General features: G+C 45.5%; 1 protein-coding gene across 1 annotated transcript; it reads left to right on the forward strand.

The window, feature by feature from the left end:
• The first annotated feature begins 636 nt into the window (after positions 1-636).
• LOC124226417 (HLA class I histocompatibility antigen, B alpha chain-like) lies at positions 637-21,447 on the forward strand. The gene is made up of 7 exons (XM_046639678.1): positions 637-725; positions 1,021-1,290; positions 1,520-1,795; positions 2,415-2,690; positions 2,815-2,919; positions 4,041-4,149; positions 20,329-21,447. Exons 1-6 carry the CDS (start codon positions 662-664, stop codon positions 4,067-4,069), a joined length of 1,020 nt encoding a protein of 339 aa, XP_046495634.1. The 5' UTR covers positions 637-661; the 3' UTR covers positions 4,070-4,149; positions 20,329-21,447.
• The last annotated feature ends 426 nt before the right edge of the window (positions 21,448-21,873 follow it).

The following is a 21,873-nucleotide window of genomic DNA, read 5'->3' on the forward strand; positions in this document are numbered from 1 at the left end:
GTGGGTAATAAACAAAAAGGAAGCTGGTCTCCATGAGAACCTCTATCTGGTGTTTTCAGGCACAACTTCTCCAGGTTTAAAGAGAAAACCCCTGTCCCTCCACCTCCATTCCCAGGGCCAGCTCACTTTCTGGCATCAAGTTCCCTGGGGCTGAGTTTTCTTCTAGAAGAGTCCAGGGGAGAGGTCAGGGGTGGGAGGCAGCGAGTCCATTTCAGGGAGAAGGATTCCAGTAAGAGGAGGAAAAGGGGCTGAGCCCAGCCTGGGGGTCTCTCCCTGGTTTCCTCAGACAGCCCCCGGGCCAGGACTCAGAGAGACGGTGTGACAAAGCTCTCGGTGCAGGAGGAGAGGGATCAGGGCAAAGTCCCAGGCCCCTGGACGTGGCTCTCAGGGTCCCAGGTCCAAGGTCAGAGTCTGGGGCGGAGAAGCTCAGTGCTGGGGAGTCTCCCCCCCCCCCCCCCCCCCGTTTCCCTTAGCGTCACTTCTCCCTCACAGCCTGGTGTCAGCTCCTCCTGCCTGGAGACTCCTGACGCGGCCCCAGTTGTCACTCCCATTGCGTGTCCGTTTTCTAGGGAAGCCCGTCAGCGTGTCTGCTGTTCCTGGTTATAAAGTCTCCACCACTCGCCGGGGCTCAGATTCTCCTCAGATCCTAAGAATAAGGGTCATGGCACCCGGAACCCTCCTCCTGCTGCTCTCGGGGGCCCTGAGCCTGACAGAGACCTGGGCAGGTGAGTCCCGGGTAAGGAGGAAACGGCCTCTGCGGGGGGCGGAGCGAGGGGACCACGCGGCGGGGACACAGGACCCCCAGGGAAGGCGCGTCTCCGCAGACCCAGGCCCAGACCCCCCTGACCTGGGCCTCAGCTATCCTGACCCCTCCCTTCTCTTGTCCCGCCCCCTTCCCGCCCCAAGTCCCCGCGCTTCATAGTGCACCGCTTTTCCGTCTCACGACCCCATCACCCTCGGACCCGGGGACCAGCGCTGGGAGGAGGGTCGGCCGGGTCTCAGCCCCACCCCACCCCCCAGGCTCCCACTCCATGAGGTATTTCTACACCGCCGTGTCCCGGCCCGGCCGCGGGGAGCCCCGCTTCATCGCCGTCGGCTACGTGGACGACACGCGGTTCGTGGGGTTCGACAGCGACGCCGCGAGTCCGAGGGCGGAGCCGCGGGCGCCGTGGATGGAGCAGGAGGGGCCGGAGTATTGGGAAGAGCAGACACGGATCGCAAAGGAAGCCGCACAGACTTTCCGAGTGAGCCTGAACAACCTGCGCGGCTACTACAACCAGAGCGAGGCCGGTGAGCGACGCGGGCCCGGGTCCAGGTCGCGACCCCCCATCCCCACGGACGGGCCGGGGTCCCCCTGAGTCTCCGGATCCGAGATTCACTCCGAGGCTGCGAGACTCGCCTGGACCCTGACCCGGGAAGACCCGGCGGGTACTTTTCCGCGGTTTTCAGTTTATGTTTAATCTCGGCGGGGGGGCGGGGAGGGGCCGAGTGGGCGGGGCTGACCTCGGGGCGGGGTCAGGGTCTCACACCCTCCAAAGGATGTATGGCTGCGACGTGGGGCCGGAGGGGCACCTCCTCCGCGGGTACTGGCAGGAAGGCTACGATGGCGCCGATTACATCGCTCTGAACGAGGACCTGCGCTCCTGGACCGCGGCGGACGCGGTGGCTCAGATCACCAGGCGCAAGTGGGAGGCGGCCGGTGAGGCGGCGCGCTTCAGGAACTACGCGCAGGGGGAGTGCCTGGAGTCGCTCCTAAGATACCTGGAGATCGGGAAGGAGGCGCTGCAGCGTGCGGGTACGAGGGGCTGCGTGGCCTCCTGATCTCCCCTTGGGCTGGGGCTGCCATCCCACAGAGAGAGGAGGGAAATGGGATCCACACCTGAATGTGCACAGCCCATGGGTCGGGAGACTGAGTCCGCCGGGGTCTTCAGACCCAGTGCCAAAGAGTGACTCCCCAGAGGGCTTGCTTTTCTCTCAGGGACGTTAAGGGGTCCAGTCTCTCCAGGGATGGAGGGAGAAGCTATCTCTGAAATAACTGACAAGCGGTTCCCTTTGACTCTGGCAGCAGCTCTGGGACTTTGTCTCTCAGGCCTTGTTCTAGGCCCCACACCCTAACCGTGTTTGAGGTGTGACCAGGTTTTCTGAGTCATTTCACCTTCACCCAGCTCAGGACCAGAAATCCCTTTACTGCTCTTCAGAGACCTGCCTCCTACCCTGGGCTGACTCACTCTTATTCCAGAAATTTCCAAGGACTGGAGCTTATTTCAGGTTCCTGTGTCCAGGCTGGTGTCTGGGTTTTGTGTTCTCTTCCCGTGTACCAGCTGTCTTGTCCATTCTCAGGATGGTCACACGAGCGCTGCTTCAGAGGCCCAAACGGATGCAAAGTTCCTGAATTTTCTGATCCTTCTCCGTAGATCCCCCAAAGACACATGTGACCCACCACCCCATATCTGACCATGAGGTCACCCTGAGGTGCTGGGCCCTGGGCTTCTACCCTGCGGAGATCACCCTGTCCTGGCTGCGGGATGGGGAGGACGTGACCCAGGACATAGAGCTTGTGGAGACCAGGCCTTCCGGGGACAGGACCTACCAGAAGTGGGCGGCTGTGGTGGTGCCTTCTGGAGAGGAGCGGAGATACACATGCCGTGTGCAGCATGAGGGCCTGCCTGAGCCTGTGACCCTGAGATGGGGTAAGGAGGGAGCCGTGGGCTCAGAGCCTCTTCTCAGGGAAATCAGGAGCCCTTCTGGAGACCTTCAGCAGGGTCAGGGCTGAGGGCAGCGGGTCAGGGCCCTCACCTTCCCTTCCCTTACCAGGGCCGCCTCCTGAGTCCACCATTCTCACTGTGGGCATCATTGTTGGCCTGGTTCTCCTTGGAGCTGTAGTGACTGGAGTTGTGATCCGAAGGAAGAAGCACTCAGGTGGGGAAGGGGTGTGGTCTGAGATTTCTTGTCCCACTAGAAGTTTGTCCTGCCTGGTTAATGAGCAGTCCCATCCACAGGCACATGTGCTTTCCTAGTCTGGGACCCTGTTTGCTAACACTTACTCTTTAGTAAAGCACTGTGAGAATGAAGGACAAATTTATCACCTTGATGAATCTGGTGATGGGGACCTGAATCCCAACAGTCAGAGGACAGAGGAAATGGTGAGGGGAAGTCACAAGTCACAGGTCACGAGGGTGGTTGGTCCAGTCCCCACACATGTGCTGTCGTTATGTTTCCTGATCCTGCCCTGGGTCTGTAATCACAGTTATGGAAACTTCTCTGGGCTCCAGGACTAGGGGGTTCCTTTAGGACCTCATGACCCTGCTTCCTCCCTGGTTTCTCACCTTTTCTTCCTATAGGTGAGAAAGGAAGGGGCTATGCTCAGGCTGCAAGTCAGGATGGAGTGAGTGTGTTGCCTGAGACCCTTTGATAGTGAGACGGGAGCCCATGGGGGAGCTCACCCACCCCAGAGTTCCTCCTTTAATCTCATCTCCTCTGTGCTCTGAATACGTTCTGTTTTGTTCTACTCCAGGAAGTGACAGTGCCCAGGGCTCTGATGTGTCTCTCAAGGCAGGTGACACTCTGGAGGCCTGAATGGGGAGATGTTGGGACAGAGGGGCCTGGACTAAGTTTTGGAGATTCTTTTATTGGGACATTCTGAGCATGTGGTGGGCTGTTCAGAATGTCACTAATTATAGTGATTGACTTTATAATTATTTTCTTCTATAACGTGAAACAGCTGCCTGTGGGGGACAGAGTGATGCAAGATTTGTTCCTGTCCCACCCCCATTGTGACTTCAGGAATCTCTGACTTCTGTTTCTACAAAGGGCATCTGAGGGTGTCTGTGTTCCTATTAGCATAATGTGAGGAGGTAGGGAGACTAGTCTCCCCCATGACCCCCTCACACACTGCCCTGTGTTCTGTCCCCTGACTGATTTTCCTGTCTCAGCAGAGGTGGGGCTGGCTCCATCCCTGTCTTCAGTTCGTGTTGCCCTGAGCTGCAGCTTCCTCCTTCCTTATTGAGAATAAACATCTGGATATGAACTTGTTTTTTCAGATTCTTCCCATGAGGTATTGATGGGTTAATTGAAGGAGAAGATTCCTAAAATTTGAGAGGAAATAAATGGAGGCTCTGAGAACCTTCCAGAATCTGCCTCTTTGCTGTGGTGAGTCTGTTGCAGGTAGGGACAGGATAAGGCTGTGAGGAACTGAGCGTAAGACTGGGGCCTGTGCCTATTTGATGTTCAGTGCATTGTGGCCTTTGACATGGTGACTCCTTGGTGGGGACATCTTCTCTGCTTCTTTGTCCTGGTCCTTTCAGGATCTTGTCCCACCGGGATCTATGATCACAGGGATTCGGACATCACCTGGGCCTTGTGTCTCCAGGCACGCGTGCAGAGGGGGCTTCATGTGGCCAGGTCAGCCTAGGCTCAGGCCTGGGTCTGGCCCTCAGCCCACATTTGGGTGTTCACTTGTTGTTCCTTTGTTTCTGTAGTGGATTGTGCCTGTTCTTGTTCTTCTGTATAGGTTCTTGTGATCTCCTCTGGGTGTCCCCCATCTCTGACAGCAGCAGGAGTCATTTGGTCTGTCACTGTCCCCACAAGGCCAGGCGGCCCTGCACACAGACATCTGTGCTGTCCAGAGATGAGTTTTCAAGTCGTCCAGCTCTGTCCTCTTTCTAGGGCTTGATTGTCATTCCCACCTGTCCCCAACTTCTCAAAGGAGCCAGAATCTGGAATTAGAGAGGAGGGACCCCGTAATTTCCCATCCTAGGCAAGTTCCTGTTGGAATTCTACTCTGTGGCCTGCTCTCCCTCCCCGCCCTTAGCGCTGGTTCTCCCGGTGCTGGCTCCAGTCTGAACTCACGATGTATAAAGCAGAGCTTAGACTTATACTTGGCTGTACAATAGGACTCATAAGTCAAGGATCATTGTTTACTGAAGAGAGAAATGTAATTGTGTGCTGGGGTGTGCAGGAGGGTTGTTGTGGGAGGGAGAGATGGAGGGAGGAGCGGGGAGAGTAGTGCCTGTGAGGAAAGTACACGTGGCGTTGATGTCAGGGTGAGTGGACATTGTGCTGTAGCTGCCACAAAACAACATGTGGCCTCAGCTTACATTATTAAAGATGCTGTGTCTAGAAAAGGGAGATACTTTACCCTGAACAGTCATTCAACTGATACTGGTTGTATGCGGGATGTCTGACATACTATTTTTGTATCTGGGTAACATCATTGAACTAAAAACAGAAAAATTCCTGACCTTGTAGAGCATATCTTGTAGTGGGAAGAGACAGGCTATACACTATAAGCACAGGATATAAGGACAGTGTTTATGTTAGAAGGTGGTAAGTGCTCCGGAAAAATTGCAGTGTGGAAGGCCATCCAGAGGGTGGGGGTGGGGACAGGGAAGATGGCTGTTTTAACTGGGGTGGTCAGTGGGAGCCTCACTGGGAAGGTGGCTTTGAGGAAAGATGTGAAGGACATGAGGAATTATCCACGAAGATGTCTGGGGGAAGTTCTGTCCAGACAGGGGAACCCCATTGCAAATGCATGTAGGGCAGGAGTGTGTCTGTGTTTTCTGGGAAGAGTGAGGAGGCTGGTGTGGTTGGAGCAGAGAGCAATTGAGATGAGATAGAGGTGTGGCCAGACCAAGTATGCCTGGAGGATGTTAGATGGGTTCTGACCTTTGCTCTGAGGGAGATGGGGAGTTACACGACAGTTTAGAGCTGGAGAGGGACATGGTATGACTTCTCCTTTAAAAGGATCACTGTGGCTGCTGTGCTGAGAGCAGAACTCAGGCAAAGGGCGAGGGAGGCCCTAGAGAAGCTCAGTGATCAGGGCATGGTTCCAGGCTGGAGTAGGCTATGGCTTCCACTGGTGTGAGCTGTGGAATGAGTGGGAAGTGATTGAATTTTGGATGCATTCTGAAGATGGACTTTGTAACATTTCCTAATAGATTACTCTGGGAATGAGAAAGAGGAGACAAGGAGGACACCCCACATTTTGGACTGTGCGAGTATAAAGATGGAGTTGCTGTCAGGAGAGATGGGGAAGATTCTGGAAGGAGCATGTTTACAGGCATTCACATTAAGAAATATTGGAGCTCAGATGTCTATTAGAAATGCAAGTGAGATAACAGATTGGCAGTTGGACAGATGAGTCTGGAGATTAGGAGAAATATCTGGGCTGGAGAAATAGATTTGGGAGGTGATACCATATAAATGATATTTAAAGTCTTAAGAACAGATGAAGCCGCCAAGTGAGTGATGGCTATAGAAGAGAAAGGAACAAGGACTAAACCCTGGACCCCACAGTGCTAAGGGATCTGATCAGACTACATACCCAGGGTAGATTACACACTTCTGGTTCCATGTCTAGAAGGCATGGAGACCAGAGAGTCCCAAACTTTCCTGTGCACAGGAATCCCCTGGACATCTCAGTAAGATTCAGAGAATCTTGACTAGAGCATGAAAGTCTGTATTTATAACAAGGTTGGTACTGATGTGGTATTCAGGTCACACATTTAGTAGCAAGAATGTAGACCAGAGGGGCTGGCCCAGTGTCATAGTGGTTACATTTGCATGGTCTGCTTCAGTGGCCTGTCCTTGGTGGGTTTGGATCCCAGACCTGGACCTACAGCCTGCTCATCAAACCATGCTGTTGGAGTATCCCACATATAAAATAGAGGAAGATTGGCAGATTGGCAGAGACATTAGCTCAGGAACAATCTTCCTCACCAAAAAAAAAAGGAATGCAGATCAGGATTCCCTGATAGCTGGGCATCACCCTTACCTGTAGGGCTTGTTAATTAAGCAGTTCCTTGGTCTTGTGCCTAATATTCTGAGATGGTTGGTCTGGGGAGACGCCTGAGTATTTTTTAAGAAGCCCCACAGCACTGCTGGTGCTCAGCCCTCATCACTGGGGTCTTTCTGGTGACCAGCCCCCATCCTGAAGCTATCTGGGACTCCACAGACATCTCATTAGCATATGACACTCACTCATCACTCAGGAGATTCCATGGGTTTTAGGAGCTCTTTGCTGGGAACCAGGGACAAAGACTAAATATTTTTTGTTTATACTACAGGCTACTCTCTGGTCTTTGACCACAGATCCCTTATAGCAAAAGGAGCATAACAGTTAGAAGATGCTGGCAAATTACTGGTGCCCATTCAGTCATGAACAATTAGTCCAGTCCATCACCCTCTTGTGTGAGAATGTCTCCCAGGGTGAGGTCACTCAGGTTTGCAGGCTTCCGTTTGATCTTGTCAGGTTCCAGAAGCAGAAATAGTCTCAGCAATATATGTCTACACCTTTTCAGACATCTGGAATATTGAGCTAAGAGACAATATCATCTGTTGCTCACGCCTCTTTTGAGGTGTTAATGTAATATTGCGTTTCTCTCATTACACATCCCATTTATTCATTGCTTTACCTTCAGCTGCTATTTCTCCTTCTCTCCATTTATACCTAACTTTTCCACCTTTGGAAGGGACATTAGGTTTGGCTGCGGTGCTGGTCTAGACGCAGGCAGCGATACTGATGGGGGATCGGTGAGCCGAGGAGTCGAAAGAAAGATTTCTTAGACTCTCAAGATCTGGCAGTAGTGCTCTTTTATTTAGAGAATAGTGTGGAATAGCATGGGGACAGGACCCATGGGCAGTCAGAGCTTCTGCTGCTGCCACTTCTGCTGCCCCCGCTGGCATGGGGACAGAGCCCATGGGCAGGCAGAGCCGCTGCTGCTGCCCCCGCTGGCATGGGGACAGGACCCATGGGCAGGCAGAGCTGGTGCGTGGGGACAGGACCCACGGGCAGTCAGAGCTTCTGCTGCTGCCCCGAACTGAGGGTTAGGGCCAAATTTAAGGCATAGGTATGTGAGTTATCTCTTTATTAGTGCCCGTTTGGTCTGGCCATTTGGCGGTCCCACAACTTTTAGATAAGAATCAAACCGGATTGAGTAAATGGCAGAAGTCACTGCTTGAATTTTATCCTCGGCTAAAGATAAAAGGAGGATTTGTCGGGGGGAGGGTCAGTTACATGAGGTTGCCAGACAGTTTCCAGAGATAAGGCCATCCCCTCTTCCTCCTGGCTCAGAGAGGGAGGCATCTTCACAGATAGAGGTTTCCCTTAGAAATGTAAATGTTTCCCAACAAGGGGCAAACAAATTCCAGAGAGGGAGGCATGGAGATTTCCTTTACAAATGCAATTGTCTCTGATCGAAGGGCAAACAAATTCCACTCCTTGGAGCCTGCTTCTTATCTGTAGTTTTAAAAGTAACCAGCCTGAAAATCCTCATCATAAACCGTTTTAAAATTAAGCAGCCTAAAAATCCCCATCAATACTAGTGTAGCAGTCCCTCCTCCTCAGTGCCCTCCCATTCATAGAGGAGTCACATAGGTACAGAGCTAGTGGACTAACTGACCACTAGGCAATATTGCTGCATTCACTGTCAGCCCCGATTTTGCCAGATGGGGTGAAGGCACTCTCTGCCCCTTTGGGCCCTTAGGCATTCTGACATAGTGGTTAAAAATACAGTTACAGTTTCTTGCTCAGGAATCATTCCTGTTCTGGCACTTGTGGGCATCCCTGACCTGAGACCACTGCATCAGGCAGGAAGGAAGAGAGTCGAGGTGGATATAGTCATACCATCTTCCTCCCCATTTTGGAAGAATTGTGGAGTCATACTAATGCCGAGTCGGTGAGCTGAAGAATCGAAAGATTTCTTGGACTCTCAAGATCTGGCAGTAGTGCTCTTTTATTTAGAGAATAGTGTGGAATAGCATGGGGACAGGACCCATGGGCAATCAGAGCTGCTGTTGCTGCCGCTGCTGCTGCAAACATGAGTTGAGGGTAGGGCTAAACTTAAGGCATAGGTATGTGAGTTATCTCTTTACAAGACAAAGGAGAGAATATGTAAAAAGAGTTGTTAAAATGCTATCAGGGCAGGTGGGGTCTGGTTATTGGGTGGTCCTATAACTTTTAGATAAGAATCAAACCGGATTAAGTAAATGGCAGAAGCCACCACTTAAATATTATCTTCAGCTAAAGACAAAGAAGGATGTTGGGGCGGAGGTCAGTTACATGAGGTTGCCGGACACTAAACAACTTAAGTTCTTGCCTTTGGCATTGATTAAGAGTTTCTAGAGATAAGGCCATCCCCCTTCTTCCTGGCACAGAGAGGGAGGCATCTTTACAGATGGAGATTTCCCTTACAAATGTAAATATTTCCCAAGAAAGGGCAAGCAAACTCAGCTCCTCAGAGCTGCTTTTATTAAAAGTAACCAGCCTAAAATAATCCTCATCAATACCAGCATCTTCCTCGACCCCTCCTCCCCAGATCTTCCAGGAAAAAGGGAGCAAACTTTCTAGTAGGGACATTCCTTTAGCCCCACTCATGTTGAGTGTGAGCACACACTTGTGAAGATGTGTAAGCCAGCCTTTTGTGCCTCTGTATCCCTCACCACCCCATTTTAGACAACCAGTGTTCCAATTGTGCATTCAAATTCTCTATCACACTATTCCTCTGAGGAGGATGTCTCTCTGCCCATTGTTGGACTTTATGGGCTGTAAAGTTTGTTCTTTGGCCTGAAGAAATGTGACTCAGCAGTGCAAATTGGTGCACTGTCTTCTGTTCTGCTTCTTTTATAGCGCTCTGAGCATTTGTATCTACCACTGGGTAAGCAAAGCCTGATCCAGAGTCAATATCTACTCCTGTCGAGACCCATTTGTAGCCCCCCTGGACCACCAGCATCAGTCTGATTTGCCAGCTATGTTCAAGGCATTCTCACCAGACAATCTGCCACATAGCCCTCCTTAGTCTCTGGTTGGCAGACAGAACAGTTCTTTTTGTTTTTTTTCTTCAGAGGATGCAAGTGGAATATGTCTAGACTCAGCCCGTCTCTGCGTTGCTGCAGCCCCTCAATGTCCACTTATGTCATGCATCCAGGTAGCCACATCAAGGGGAATAACAGGTTATCCGCTCATTGATTCCAGTCTCTTCCCAACCCAGAGGGGTTCTTGTGATGGGGCATCAACATGTCCTACTTTACACACCCCTGAAATTCCCATAGTGATTTCCATAGGACTGTGCTCCATATGGGCATTCCTTTAATAGACCAGGTTTCCCTTGCCCTTTGCCTAACCATATGGCCTGGCTGTTGACTACCGTCTATGAGTTTGTAAAAATCAAACATTAAGGGCTTTTATCATTGTTCAATTATTCCATCACTGCTAGGAAAACTGCATGCAGTTCAGCTCATTGAGCTTATCTGTTTTTACTTTCCTTGATCAGAGAGATGATGTTCCAAACTGGGTGTTGTCTGCTCACCTTGGAACTGCCATCCATAAACCAGGCAGCTTCTCTTAGGTCAGTTGACAACTGTTTTTAGGATATTGTCCAAGTGATGAAACAATCCAGCAGCTCCTCATGCATTCCAAAGTTAGTCTGAGGGGAAGACAGGCTCCCTGCTCATGTGTGCATCCTTCCTGCATTTCCCTGGGAGCATGCTCCTCTATAAACTGTCTCCACTTTTTAGTGGAACTGTGTTGGGCACTGTCCCCTTCAGTGTGTTTCTCTGATTTTGTCGAACACAACATGGGTATTTCAGTTTTAAGATTATTTTACATCTTTTAGTCATAAGGGTAGTTTCAATTAATGTCCAAAAGCAAGCTAGTAACTGCCCCTCAAATGGAAACTCTCTACTTCCAAGTCCCATTAGTCATCACTGGGAGATGCTCAGGGGCTTTTGCCAGAAGCTCCAGTGCCCGCTCCAGCCAGGGCTCTTGTGCAGAGAGTGTGTCTGCACTTCACTCCAACTTCTATTGTACACTGTTTGGTTTCCACTGAGCATGTCCAATTAATATTGCTTGTAGGATGGATTTGCATGCCTTCTGTGTTACAATACCAAGTAGGGAAAGTGTTCCCCAGTCAGACAATTTCTATTCCCATAAAACATTCAGGTAATGGAGACACAACTTGTTCACTTAAAGCCTGTTTAAACGTTCCAATTTAATCCAAATTTTCACCTTCATCTTATCAACTCTTACATTTGTGTATTCTCTCAATCTCACTGTAGCCCACTTTAGGGCTTCACCAATGGGTTTTGGTGCCACAGTGCATGGGGCTCCTGTGTAAAGGAGTCCTGGAAACTTCTCTCTCCACCCCTGACCCTTTGACCCACTCTTGTGTAGAAGGCTCTGGATCCCAGCGAGGCATCAAGCCAGACAGCTTTGGCTCTTTTGTCATCTTTTCCTTGATTAATCTGCCTGACTACTGCAGGTCAGGGTTCTCATTGTGATCTTTGCCTTCCTGCTTTTAAAATTCCTCTAAACTGGGACAAATGGAGCCATCTTATTTGGGGTCCTTTGATGTTGGGGAACCAGCAAGAGTCCCCTTGGTTCAACCAACCTCCAATCGTGCTATAATAAGACCTTTGTTTTAAGCTCATCAATGTTTGTTTTCTTCATTCCGTTCTTTAAGTATCATATGTATTAGGGTTCTCCAGAGAAATATAACCAATGGGATATGTATGAACCAATAGGGTATATAATATTTCATAAAGAGTTGGCTCATGGAATTATGGGGGGTGAGAAGCTCCATGATCTGCCATCTTTAAGCTGAAGAGCAAAGAAAGCCAGTGGTGTAATTCAGTTTGAGTCTGAATTCCTGAGAACAGGGCAGCTGGGGGTCTAAATCCCATTCTGAGGGCGGAAGACTGATGCCCCTTCACTTGCAATCAGGCAGAAAAAGGGGTGAATTCTCCCTCCCTCCCCTTTTTGTTCCATTCAGGTCCTCAATGGATTGGATGATGCCTACCCCCATTGGGGAGGGCAGTCTCCTTTGCTGAGTCCACCAATTCAAATACTAATGTCATCTGGAAACTCCCTCCTAGACACATGCAGAAATAATGTTTATCCAAACATCTGGGCACGCTGTGACCCCATCAAGCTGACATATAAAATTACCCATCCCCGGGGCTGGCCCCGTGGCCGAGTGGTTACGTTCGCGCGCTCCGCTGCAGGCGGCCCAGTGTTTCGTTGGTCGAATCCTGGGCGCGGACATGGCACTGCTCATCAAACCACGCTGAGGCGGCGTCCCACATGCCACAACTAGAAGAACCCACCATGAAGAATATACAACTATGTACCGGGGGCTTTGGGGAGAAAAAGGAAAAAATAAAATCTTAAAAAAAAAAAAATTACCCATCCCCTGTCAATCTGGCACTGATATGGAGACACAACTTGTTCACTTAAAGCCTGTTTAAACGTTCCAATTTAATCCAAATAATGATAATGACAAGGTTATCATTTCACTTAACATGATTCAGCTATGCTGCGTACAGCTGAAAATGCATTAACTTCTTCCGCAGAAAGGCGGTAAAGTGCTTGAGTGATGTTTATTCTTCTCTTTGTAAATATTGTGATGTAAAATTAACAGTACTTAAAACTATGATATAAAGTCAATGCATCTTATGCTACATGATAAGGGAAGGAGAGGAAAGAAAACAAAGATATTATACACACACACACATAACCTTTTCATTATTCGTAACAAAATGAACAGTAAATACTAGTCCTTGTTTCTTTAACTGATCACTTGGTTATAGTTACTAATTGTAACTACCTTTTTCACTATCCACTCTGTGTTTCCTTTGCCTTCAGCGAGCATCTCAGCTGGTTACTGTCTTTTGCCTGGTAGGGTGACCCATATCTTCATTCCTGTAGAGTCTGGGTCATTAGTAGTCCTGCTGGCACTAGGTTGTTGTAATTTTCCATTGACCTTAATCACAGGGCATGATAATACTAAAAGATGCCCTAAGTGTTCTCCTGTCTCCCAGACATACCCTTTCTGACCTCCGTTGTGGAACAGTAGTCCAATTTCCCCTTGGTCATGAGGATCAATCACCTCACCCAGCACTGTAACACCCTTCTTTGCTTGTTGGTTCAGAGGCACAAGGAGCCCAAAGTGGCCAGATGCAAGTCTCAGCTTCCAGTTCAATGGTATCCTTGTTGTGTCTCCTGGTGGAAGCATTCCCCATTCTGGAGCTAAGACCTCTAGGCCAGTAGAGCACAAAGTTGTAGGAACAGGAAGCAAAAAGTTTGCTAGTGGCTCACAAGTGGTCATAGTGTTGCCATTCCCGTTTCCAATGCTCAATTCCTGGACCCAGGAATCCTAGCTATGGGAGAAACAGCAGCAGATATTGGATCCTGATTCAGAGCATATAAGCCATCTGGAGTACCTTGCCCCAGCCCTGCAAGGTATTGCGACCCAGCTGGTGGTATAACTGAGTCTTCAAAATCCATTCCACCATTCTTTGAAGCCACTTACTTCTGGATGGTGGAAAATGTAATAAGCCCCTTGAATTCCATGAGCATTGGCCCATTGCCACACTTCTTTTGCTGTGAAATTAGTTCCTTGATCACAAGCAATGCTGTGTGGAATACCATGATGGTGAATAGGGCATTCTGTAAGTGCGCACATGGTAGTTTTGTTAGAAGCATTGTCTTCACGGAAAGCATATCTGTATCAAGAGTAATTGTCTATTCTAGTAAGGACAAAACGCTTCCCATTCAATGATGAAAGCAGTTCAATGGAATTAACGTGCCACCAGGAAGCTTGGTGACACCCCAGGGAATTGTGCCATATCAGGGACTCAGTCTTGGTCTCTGCTGCTGGCAGATTGGGTACTCAGAATTGGTACTAGCCAGCTCAGCCTTGGTGAGTGGAAGTCCATGATGCTGACCCCACTCATAACCTCTGCCCCTGCCACCATGGCCACTTTGTTCACGAGTCCATTTTATGATTATGGGAGTGACTGGGGAAGGAGGTTGACAGGTTTCCTCACCTGATTATTAAAATTCTCCTCTGCTGACGTGACCCTTTGGTAAGCATCACATGGCACACAAATATCTTCACATTATTTACCCATTCAGAGAGGTATATCTTCATACCTCTTCCTCAATTTTCCTTGTTATCAATTTCCCAATCATGTTCCTTCCACATCCCATCCAGGCAAACCACTGACTGCAGTCTGTGAATCTGTATACAGTTGCGTATGTGACCATTTCTACTTCAAAGCAAAGGGAATGACGAGGTGACTTTTGTCAGTTCTGCTCACTGGGAAGCTTTTCCTTTGCTCCTGTATTCAGGGGTGAGTGCAGAAGGGCCTGTAGTGTTGCAGCTGTCCACCTTCAGGTGGTGTCTGCCTATGGTGCAGAATCATCTATGGACGAGGCCTGAGCCATCTTTTCCTGTGTGAACTGAGTGTAGGGAACTCCCCATTGAGCCATAGGTGTGGGCTGGGAGAAAGAAGGTATTGTAGCAGGAGTATAGAAGATAGGCGTAACCATGGCCACTTGGACCAATTTTTCGTGGAACTTGTAGCCCCAGGGCCTTCTCATGCCTAATTGTGTATATACCACTTCCATTTGATGATAGAGTGCTACTGTGCATGCCCAACTTTATGGCTTGTGTGAATGAAATAACACCCATTTCATGATGGGTAACTCAGGTTGCACGGTAACTTGGCCCATGCTTCTGTGTTCAGTCTCTACTAAGGCACAGTAGCAGACCAAGAGCTGTTTCTCAAAAGGAGGGTACTTATCTGTAGAGGATGGCAGGGCTTTTCTCTGAGATCCTAAGGGCCTGCATTGTGCTTCACCTGTAGGGGCCTGCCATAGGCTCCAAACAGCGTCTGTATCTGCTACTGACACATCAAGCACCACTGGATCTGCTCACTCATATGGTCCAAGCAGCAGAGCATCCGTCACAGCAGCCTGGACCTGTTGCAGAGCCTTCTCTTTTTCTGGGCCCCACTCAAAACTAGCAGCATTTCAGGTCATTCCACGAATGGGCCAGAATAACTCACCTAAATGAGAAATATCTTGCCTCCAAATGCAAAGAGGCCCACTAGGCATGGTGCCATGTTAATGGTTGTAGGATGGGCGAGATGCAACAACTTCTCATTCATCTTAGAAGGGAGATCTTTTCTTCCCCAGCTTTATTGAAATTTGACATGTAACATTGCGTGAGTTTAACGTGTACGAGGTGATGATTTGATACATGTCTGTATTCCAAAATGGTTATCATGATAGGGTTACTTAACACCTCCATCACCTGATGCAATTATATATACATATTTTTTGGTATTGAGAACATTTAGTTTGCTCTCCTAGCAATTTTCAAATATATACGATATTATTGTTACCTATAGTCACCATGCTGCATATTGGATCCTCAGAACTTACTTATCTTATAACTGGAAGTTTGTTCCCTTTCACCAACATCTCCCCATTTCCTTCTTCGCCTATGCCCTGGTGACCACCATTCTACTCTCTGTTTCTATGAGTTTAGCCTCTTTAGATTCCACATATGAGATCATACTGTATTTGTCTTTGCCCGACTGATTTCATTTAGCATAATGCCCTCAAAGTCCATCCATGTTGTTACAAATGACAGGATGTCCTTCTTTCTCATAGCTGAAGAATATTCCATTTTATATGTATACCACATCTTCTTTATCCATTCTCCATAGAGGGACATTTAGACTGTTTCCATATGTTGGCTATTGTGAATAATGTTGCAATGAACATGGCAGTGTGGATAGCTCTTTGAGATCCCGACTTGATTTCCTTTGGATATGCGCTGATGTGTGTCTGCTGGATCATATGGTAGTTCTATTTTTAATTTTTTGAGGAAGCTCCATACTGTTTTCCATAGTGGCTGTAGCATTTTGCAATCTCATCAGCAGTGCACAAGATTTCCCTTTTCTCCACATCTTGACCAGGAGTTATCTCTTGTCTTTTTGATAATAGCCGTTCTAACGGGTGTGAGTTGATATGTCATTGTGGTTTGATCTGCATTTCCCTGATGATTATGGTGTTGAGCATCTTTTCGTGTACCTGTTGGCTATTTGTAAGTCCTCTTTGGAAAAATGTCTATGCACATTCTCTGCTCATTTTCTAATTTGATGGGTTTTTTTCCTTTTTTCTATTGAGTTGTATGAGTTCTTTATATATTTTGGATGTTAACCCGTTTTCAGATTGACATTTTGCAAATATGTTCCCCCATTCTGTAGGTTGCTTTTTCATTTTGATGCCTGTTTCTTTTGCTTTGCAGAATCTTTTTAGTTTGATAAAGTCTACTTATTTGTTTTTGCTTTTCTTGCTTTTGGTGTCATATCTAAAAAATTATTGCCAAGACTAAAGTCAAGGAGATTTTTCTCTTTGTTTTCTTCCAGGAGTTTTACAATTTCAGGTCTTACATTTAAGTCTTTAATCCAGTTTGAGTTGATTTTTGTGGATAGTGTCAAGTGGGGATCCAATTTTACTCTTCTGCATGTGACTATCCAGTTTTTCCAACATGATTTATTAGACAGATTATGCTTTAGCCATAGACTGTTCTTAGCTTTCTTTTCAAATATTAGTTGACCATATACATATGTGAGGGTTTATTTTGGGGCTCTTGATTGTATTCCATTGGTCTATGTGTCTGTTTTTATGCCAGTCCTGTAGTGTTTTTGTTACTATCTCTTTGTAACCTAGGTTGAAATGAGGAAGTATGATGCCTCCAGCTTTGTTCTTTTTTTTTTCTCAGGATTGCTTTGACTATTTGGGATCTTTTGGGGTCACATCCAAATTTTAGAATTGTTTGTTCTATTTCTGTGAATAGAGTTTTGGAATTTGGATAGGGATTGCATTGAATCTGTAGATTGCTTTGGGTAGTATGGACATCTTAACACTATTAATTCTTCCAATGCAATAATATGAGATATCTTTCCATTTATTTGTATTGTATTCAATTTTTTAATCAAAATCTTATAGATTTAATGCATACAGCTTTCACTTCTTATTGTACATTGTTTTCTTCATTTATTTTTCCTAAAATTTGTTGTTGGTTTATAGAAATGCAACTGACTTCTGTAAACAAAAGTCAATCACTCTTCTATATATATAGTGGCCTGAACAAATGGAATTTGAAATTAGCAACACAACAGTATTTACATTAGCATCCCCCCAAATGAAATACTTATGTATAAATAATGAAATATTTGTATGTATATGACCTATATGAGAAAAATTACAAAACTCTGACGAAAGAAATCAAGAGCTAAATTCATTGAAAGGTATCCCATGTTGATGGATAGGAACATGTCAATATTCCCAGTTTGTCAAGCTATCAGTGCTTTCCAAATTGATCAACAGATTCAGTGAAATCCCAATCAAAATCCCAGCAAATTATTTTGTATTAACAAAATGATCCTAAAGATTCTCTTGAGAGGCAAAATACCCTAGTAGGCAACACAATACTAGAGGAGAAGAACAAATTAGGAGGACTGACACTACCCAACTTCAGGAATAATTCTCAAGCTACAGTAATCAAGACAGTGCGGTATTGGTGAAAGAATAGATCAATGGAACAGAATAGAGAGCCCAGCATAGACCCACATAAATATAGTCTATTGATCTTTGACAAGTATCAAAAGGAATACAATGGAGCAAAGACAGTCTTTTCAATAAATTGTGCTGGAACAGCTGGACAACATCCACATGCAAAAAAGTGAATCTAGACACAGATCTTACACCAATCATAAAAATCAACCCTAAATGAATCATAAACCTAGATGTAAAGTACAAAGTTATAAAACTCCCAGAAGATAGGAGAAAACCTAGATGACTTTGGGTATGGTGGTGGCTTCTTAGACGCAACAGCAAGGGCATGATCCACGAAGGAAGTAATTGATAAGCTGGATTTCATTAAAATTAAAAATTTCTGTTCTATGAAAGACAATGTCAAGTGATTGAGAAGAGAAGTCACAGAATGAGCAAAAATATTTGCAAAAGATTATCTGATAAAGATCTTTCACCCAAAATATACAGAGAAGTCTTAAAACTCAACAGTAGGAAAAGAAATGACCTGATTGAAAAGTGGGTCAAAGATCTTAACAGTGATACTTTATCAAGGCAGATTTGCAGATGGTAGCTAGGCATATGAAAAGATTCTCCACATCATGTGTTATCAGGGAAATACATATGAAAACAACAATGAGGTACCGCTATACACCTGTTAGCATGGCCAAAATACAGAACCCTGACCACACCGAGTGATGGGGATGATGTGGAGCAGCAGGAACCCTCATTCACTGCTGGTGGGAATGCACAATGGTGTAGCCACGTTGGAAGACAGTTGACGGTTTCTTACAAAACTAAACATACTCTTACCATACAGTCTAGCAATCACGCTCCTTGGTATCTACCCAAAGGAGCGGAAAAGTTATGTCCACGTAAAAACTTCCACACAAATGTTTATAGCAGCTTTATTCCTAATTGTCCAAACTTGGAAGCCTCCATGATGTCTTTCAGTAGGTGAAAGGATAAATAAGCTGTGGAACATCCAGACAATGGAATATTATTCAACACTCAAATAAATTAGCTATTAAGTCATGAAATGACATGGAGGAACCTTAAATGCATCTTAGTAAGTGAAAGAAGCCAATCTGAAAAGGCTACATACACGACTCCAACTATATGACATCTTGCAACGGGAGAGCCATGAAGGCAGTAAAAAGATGAATGGTTGCCAAGGTTAAACTATGGGGTATGGTTGAGTAGGTGGGGATTTTTAGGGTAGTGAAAATACTCTGTGTTATATCATAATGATGGATACATGTCATTATATTTATCCAAACCCATAGAATGGCACCACCAAAGTAAACCCTATTGTAAACTATGGCCTTTGGGTGAATATGATGTGTCAATGTTGGTTCATCAGTTGTAACACTTGTACCACTCTGGTGAGGGATGTTGATAGTAGAAGGGGCTGTGTGCATGTCAGAACAGAGGGTATATGGGAAATCTCTGTACCTTACTTTTAATTTTGCTGTGAACTTAAAACTGCTCTAAAAAAGTTGTTTTAGTAAAACAAAAACAGAACAAAGCAAACAATTCATCTAGGTTGTTGCATGCATTAATAGTTCATGTTTTTTGATCACTGAATAGTATTCTAGTGTCTGTTGTACTCTTTATCTTTCCATTCTTGAAGGATATCTTGTTTGCAGTTTCTGGTGATTATGAATAATGCTACTCTAAATATTAACCTGAAGTTCTGTGGAAATAAGTTTTCAATTCACTTAGGTGAATATGTGGGAGTGGGATTGCTGGGCTGCGTGCTAAGGGTACATTTAAGTTTATAAGAACCTTTCTTGATGTCTCAACATATGATTTGTCTTAGTGAATGCACCATAAGCACTTTAAAAATATATATATTCTGGGGGCCAGCCCAATGGCGTAGTGTTTAAGTTCAGACACTTTTAGTGATTTTTTTTGGTGCAATCTTGTTTGAAACAAACCACTAGTTTTATTTTATCTGAAAATATCTTTTCTTTTTTTTTCCCCTGACAAACACTTTAACTGATGTAGAGTTTTGAGTTAACAGTTTGTTTTCTTATGGGGCTTAAAAAATGTCATTTCATTGTTTTCTGACTTCCATGGTTTCTGATGAAAAATTAGAGACATATTCACTGATCAGTCTTATAACTGTTCCCTTGTATGTAACGTGTAATTTTCCTCTGGTTGCTGTCAAGATTTTCTGTTTATCTTTGGGTTTTGTCAGTTTTACTAAGTGTGGTTTTATTTATGTATATACTGCTTGGGGTTCAACAGGTTTATTGAATCTATAAATTCATGTCTTTTACCAAATTTTGGAAAGTTTTGAGCTGATCTCTGACAAAATAGAAATGGCAAGCAATAGGATATATTGAAGTACATGAGGAAGCCATTTGGTGTAAACCTAACTCGGCCTGACCTTGTCTTTCCAAAAGGGCCTCACCGTGGCCGTTGAGCATGCATTGTATATCTGCTTTAGACATTTCCTATGGGAAGAAAAAGGCCCTTGAGATAAAGGTGCAACTTCCCTCCCCCTCCCAACGTTGGCATTCCCTTAAGGATTAAGCATCTTTCCTTAGGCTAGGAACTGATTGTTGCGCTCACCTGTGACCACCCAACTGGAGACAACAGACTTGCTTCCTGCTGTGCCCGCCAAGATAGCAGACCCACTACCTGCTGTGTCGATCAGGCGCTGTGCCGACAGGGCAATCTTGTGACTATTGTGGGAGGGACATTTCAATCACATGTGAAACATCCTGTTTGGGGGTATATAACCACTCTGTATACCTCACTTCTTTGGTGCCCTTTCCTCCTTTGGGAAGAAAGGCCCCAGGCCATGGTCCGCAGATTTTAGCTCAGAATAAACTCTCCCAAATTTTCATTTGTAGATTGGTTATGGATTATTTTTGTCGACATCTCTTTATATATTTTTTCTATCCTGTTCTCTCTTTCCTCTCCTGGGGTTCCAGTTACACACATGTGTGGTTTCTTGGATATTGTCCACAAGTCTCTGAGAACCTGTCACAGGTGAGCTTCAGAAGAACTCGGCAAAGTAGCTTTTCCCTTCTCTAAGGGCACTAAGGCACATCAGGATTTTGTGACCTGTTCAAGTTACACAAGCAACTGTGTGACAGAATCAAGGATGAAAAACCAATCCTTCCATCATAACCCAGTGACTTAAACTAGAATCCATTAATCCTTCCTGATATTAAATGGATATGTAAATAAATATTCAGGGAGAGGGAGAGTGGAAAAATCTACTCTCTACTGTGGAATGCTAATTAGTAAATATAAAAGAAAGGATCGAGTTTGAAAAACCATTGTTTTGCAACCATAGTAGTAATAATGGATACAGACAGGAATCATCAAGGAAGGCTAAACTAATGAGTGAATGTTGTTGAAGAACAGGATAGTTACATATTTTCAAAGTATCTCCCCTCAAGTTCCTTCTCAATTATAATGGAAAACAGTAACTTTATCCGGGAAATACTTGGGAGGCACTGCCTTAACCCAGTGATCAAGTTGACGTCACCCACAGTGGGCTTCCTGATGTGATGCTCTGAGAAGGATGCAACATCCCTTCTGCAATATTCCTACCAGAAATGCCTAACTTGTATCTAATCATGATGAGACATTGGATAAACCCAAGTTGAAGAACTTTGCATGATATAAAGGACCTGTCCTCTACGAAAATGCCAATATAGTTAAAAAGAAATAAAATCTGAGGAACTGTTCCAGATTAAAGGACACTAAAGATATGTGACAGCTGAATGCAGTGCGTGTTCCTGTATTAGATCCTGGACTGGAAAACAAGTGCCTATAAATATTATTGTGAGAATTTGGGACATCTGAATAGGGACAGTATTATTGAGTCAGTGTTAACTTCCCTGATTTTGATTATTGTGCTCTGGGTGTGAAAGAAATGTTCTTGTTCATAGAAATATACGCTAAAACTTTTGTGAGTAACAAGGCAGAGATATCTACAATTTATTTTCATATCATTATATATGCAGCAAATGTGCCAAAATGTTAGCAGTTGGAGAATCTGGGAAAAGGTATATAGGATTTTCTTGTGCTATACCTGCATGGTTTCTCTAAGTTTGAAATTATTTCAAAATAAAAATTAAAAGAAATCAAGTTATTCTGAGTTCAACACATCAACATATCTTAATTTATTTAGTACAGACTTTAGTAGTCAAACATGGATGGTTATTTCTCTATGCATATTTTGATCTTTTCTTGAAATCACTTGTTTCAATCTCCCAGCGTTAGGATATCCTTAATACTGTTCCCTCCTGTTTGAAGACTTCTGTTTGAAGACTTCCTAAATGACATCTTTCAAATACAGAAAACTCCCTAAATCTAGGGATTGTGGGATTTGGTGAAAAGTATCTCAGTTTAACTTCCACCACAAACTTTCGCCATCAAGGTAAGAGGAATGAGAGGGAGGGAGGAACGCCTTTATTTTCTGTCACTTGGAAGAGCTCCCCGCTCTTGCTGTTCTTTGCATGTCC

The sequence above is a fragment of the Equus quagga genome, chromosome 15, assembly GCF_021613505.1.
Source record: "Equus quagga isolate Etosha38 chromosome 15, UCLA_HA_Equagga_1.0, whole genome shotgun sequence".
In the NCBI taxonomy this organism is placed as follows: domain Eukaryota; kingdom Metazoa; phylum Chordata; class Mammalia; order Perissodactyla; family Equidae; genus Equus; species Equus quagga.

Bases quoted from the DNA above. Each gene is read 5' to 3' on its own strand.
- LOC124226417 (XM_046639678.1), top strand. From the start codon at position 662: ATGGCACCCGGAACCCTCCTCCTGCTGCTCTCGGGGGCCCTGAGCCTG. The intron at 1,291-1,519 runs GTGAGCGACGCG...GGGCGGGGTCAG, and splicing joins CTACAACCAGAGCGAGGCCG to GGTCTCACACCCTCCAAAGG. The intron at 2,691-2,814 runs GTAAGGAGGGAG...TTCCCTTACCAG, and splicing joins GCCTGTGACCCTGAGATGGG to GGCCGCCTCCTGAGTCCACC.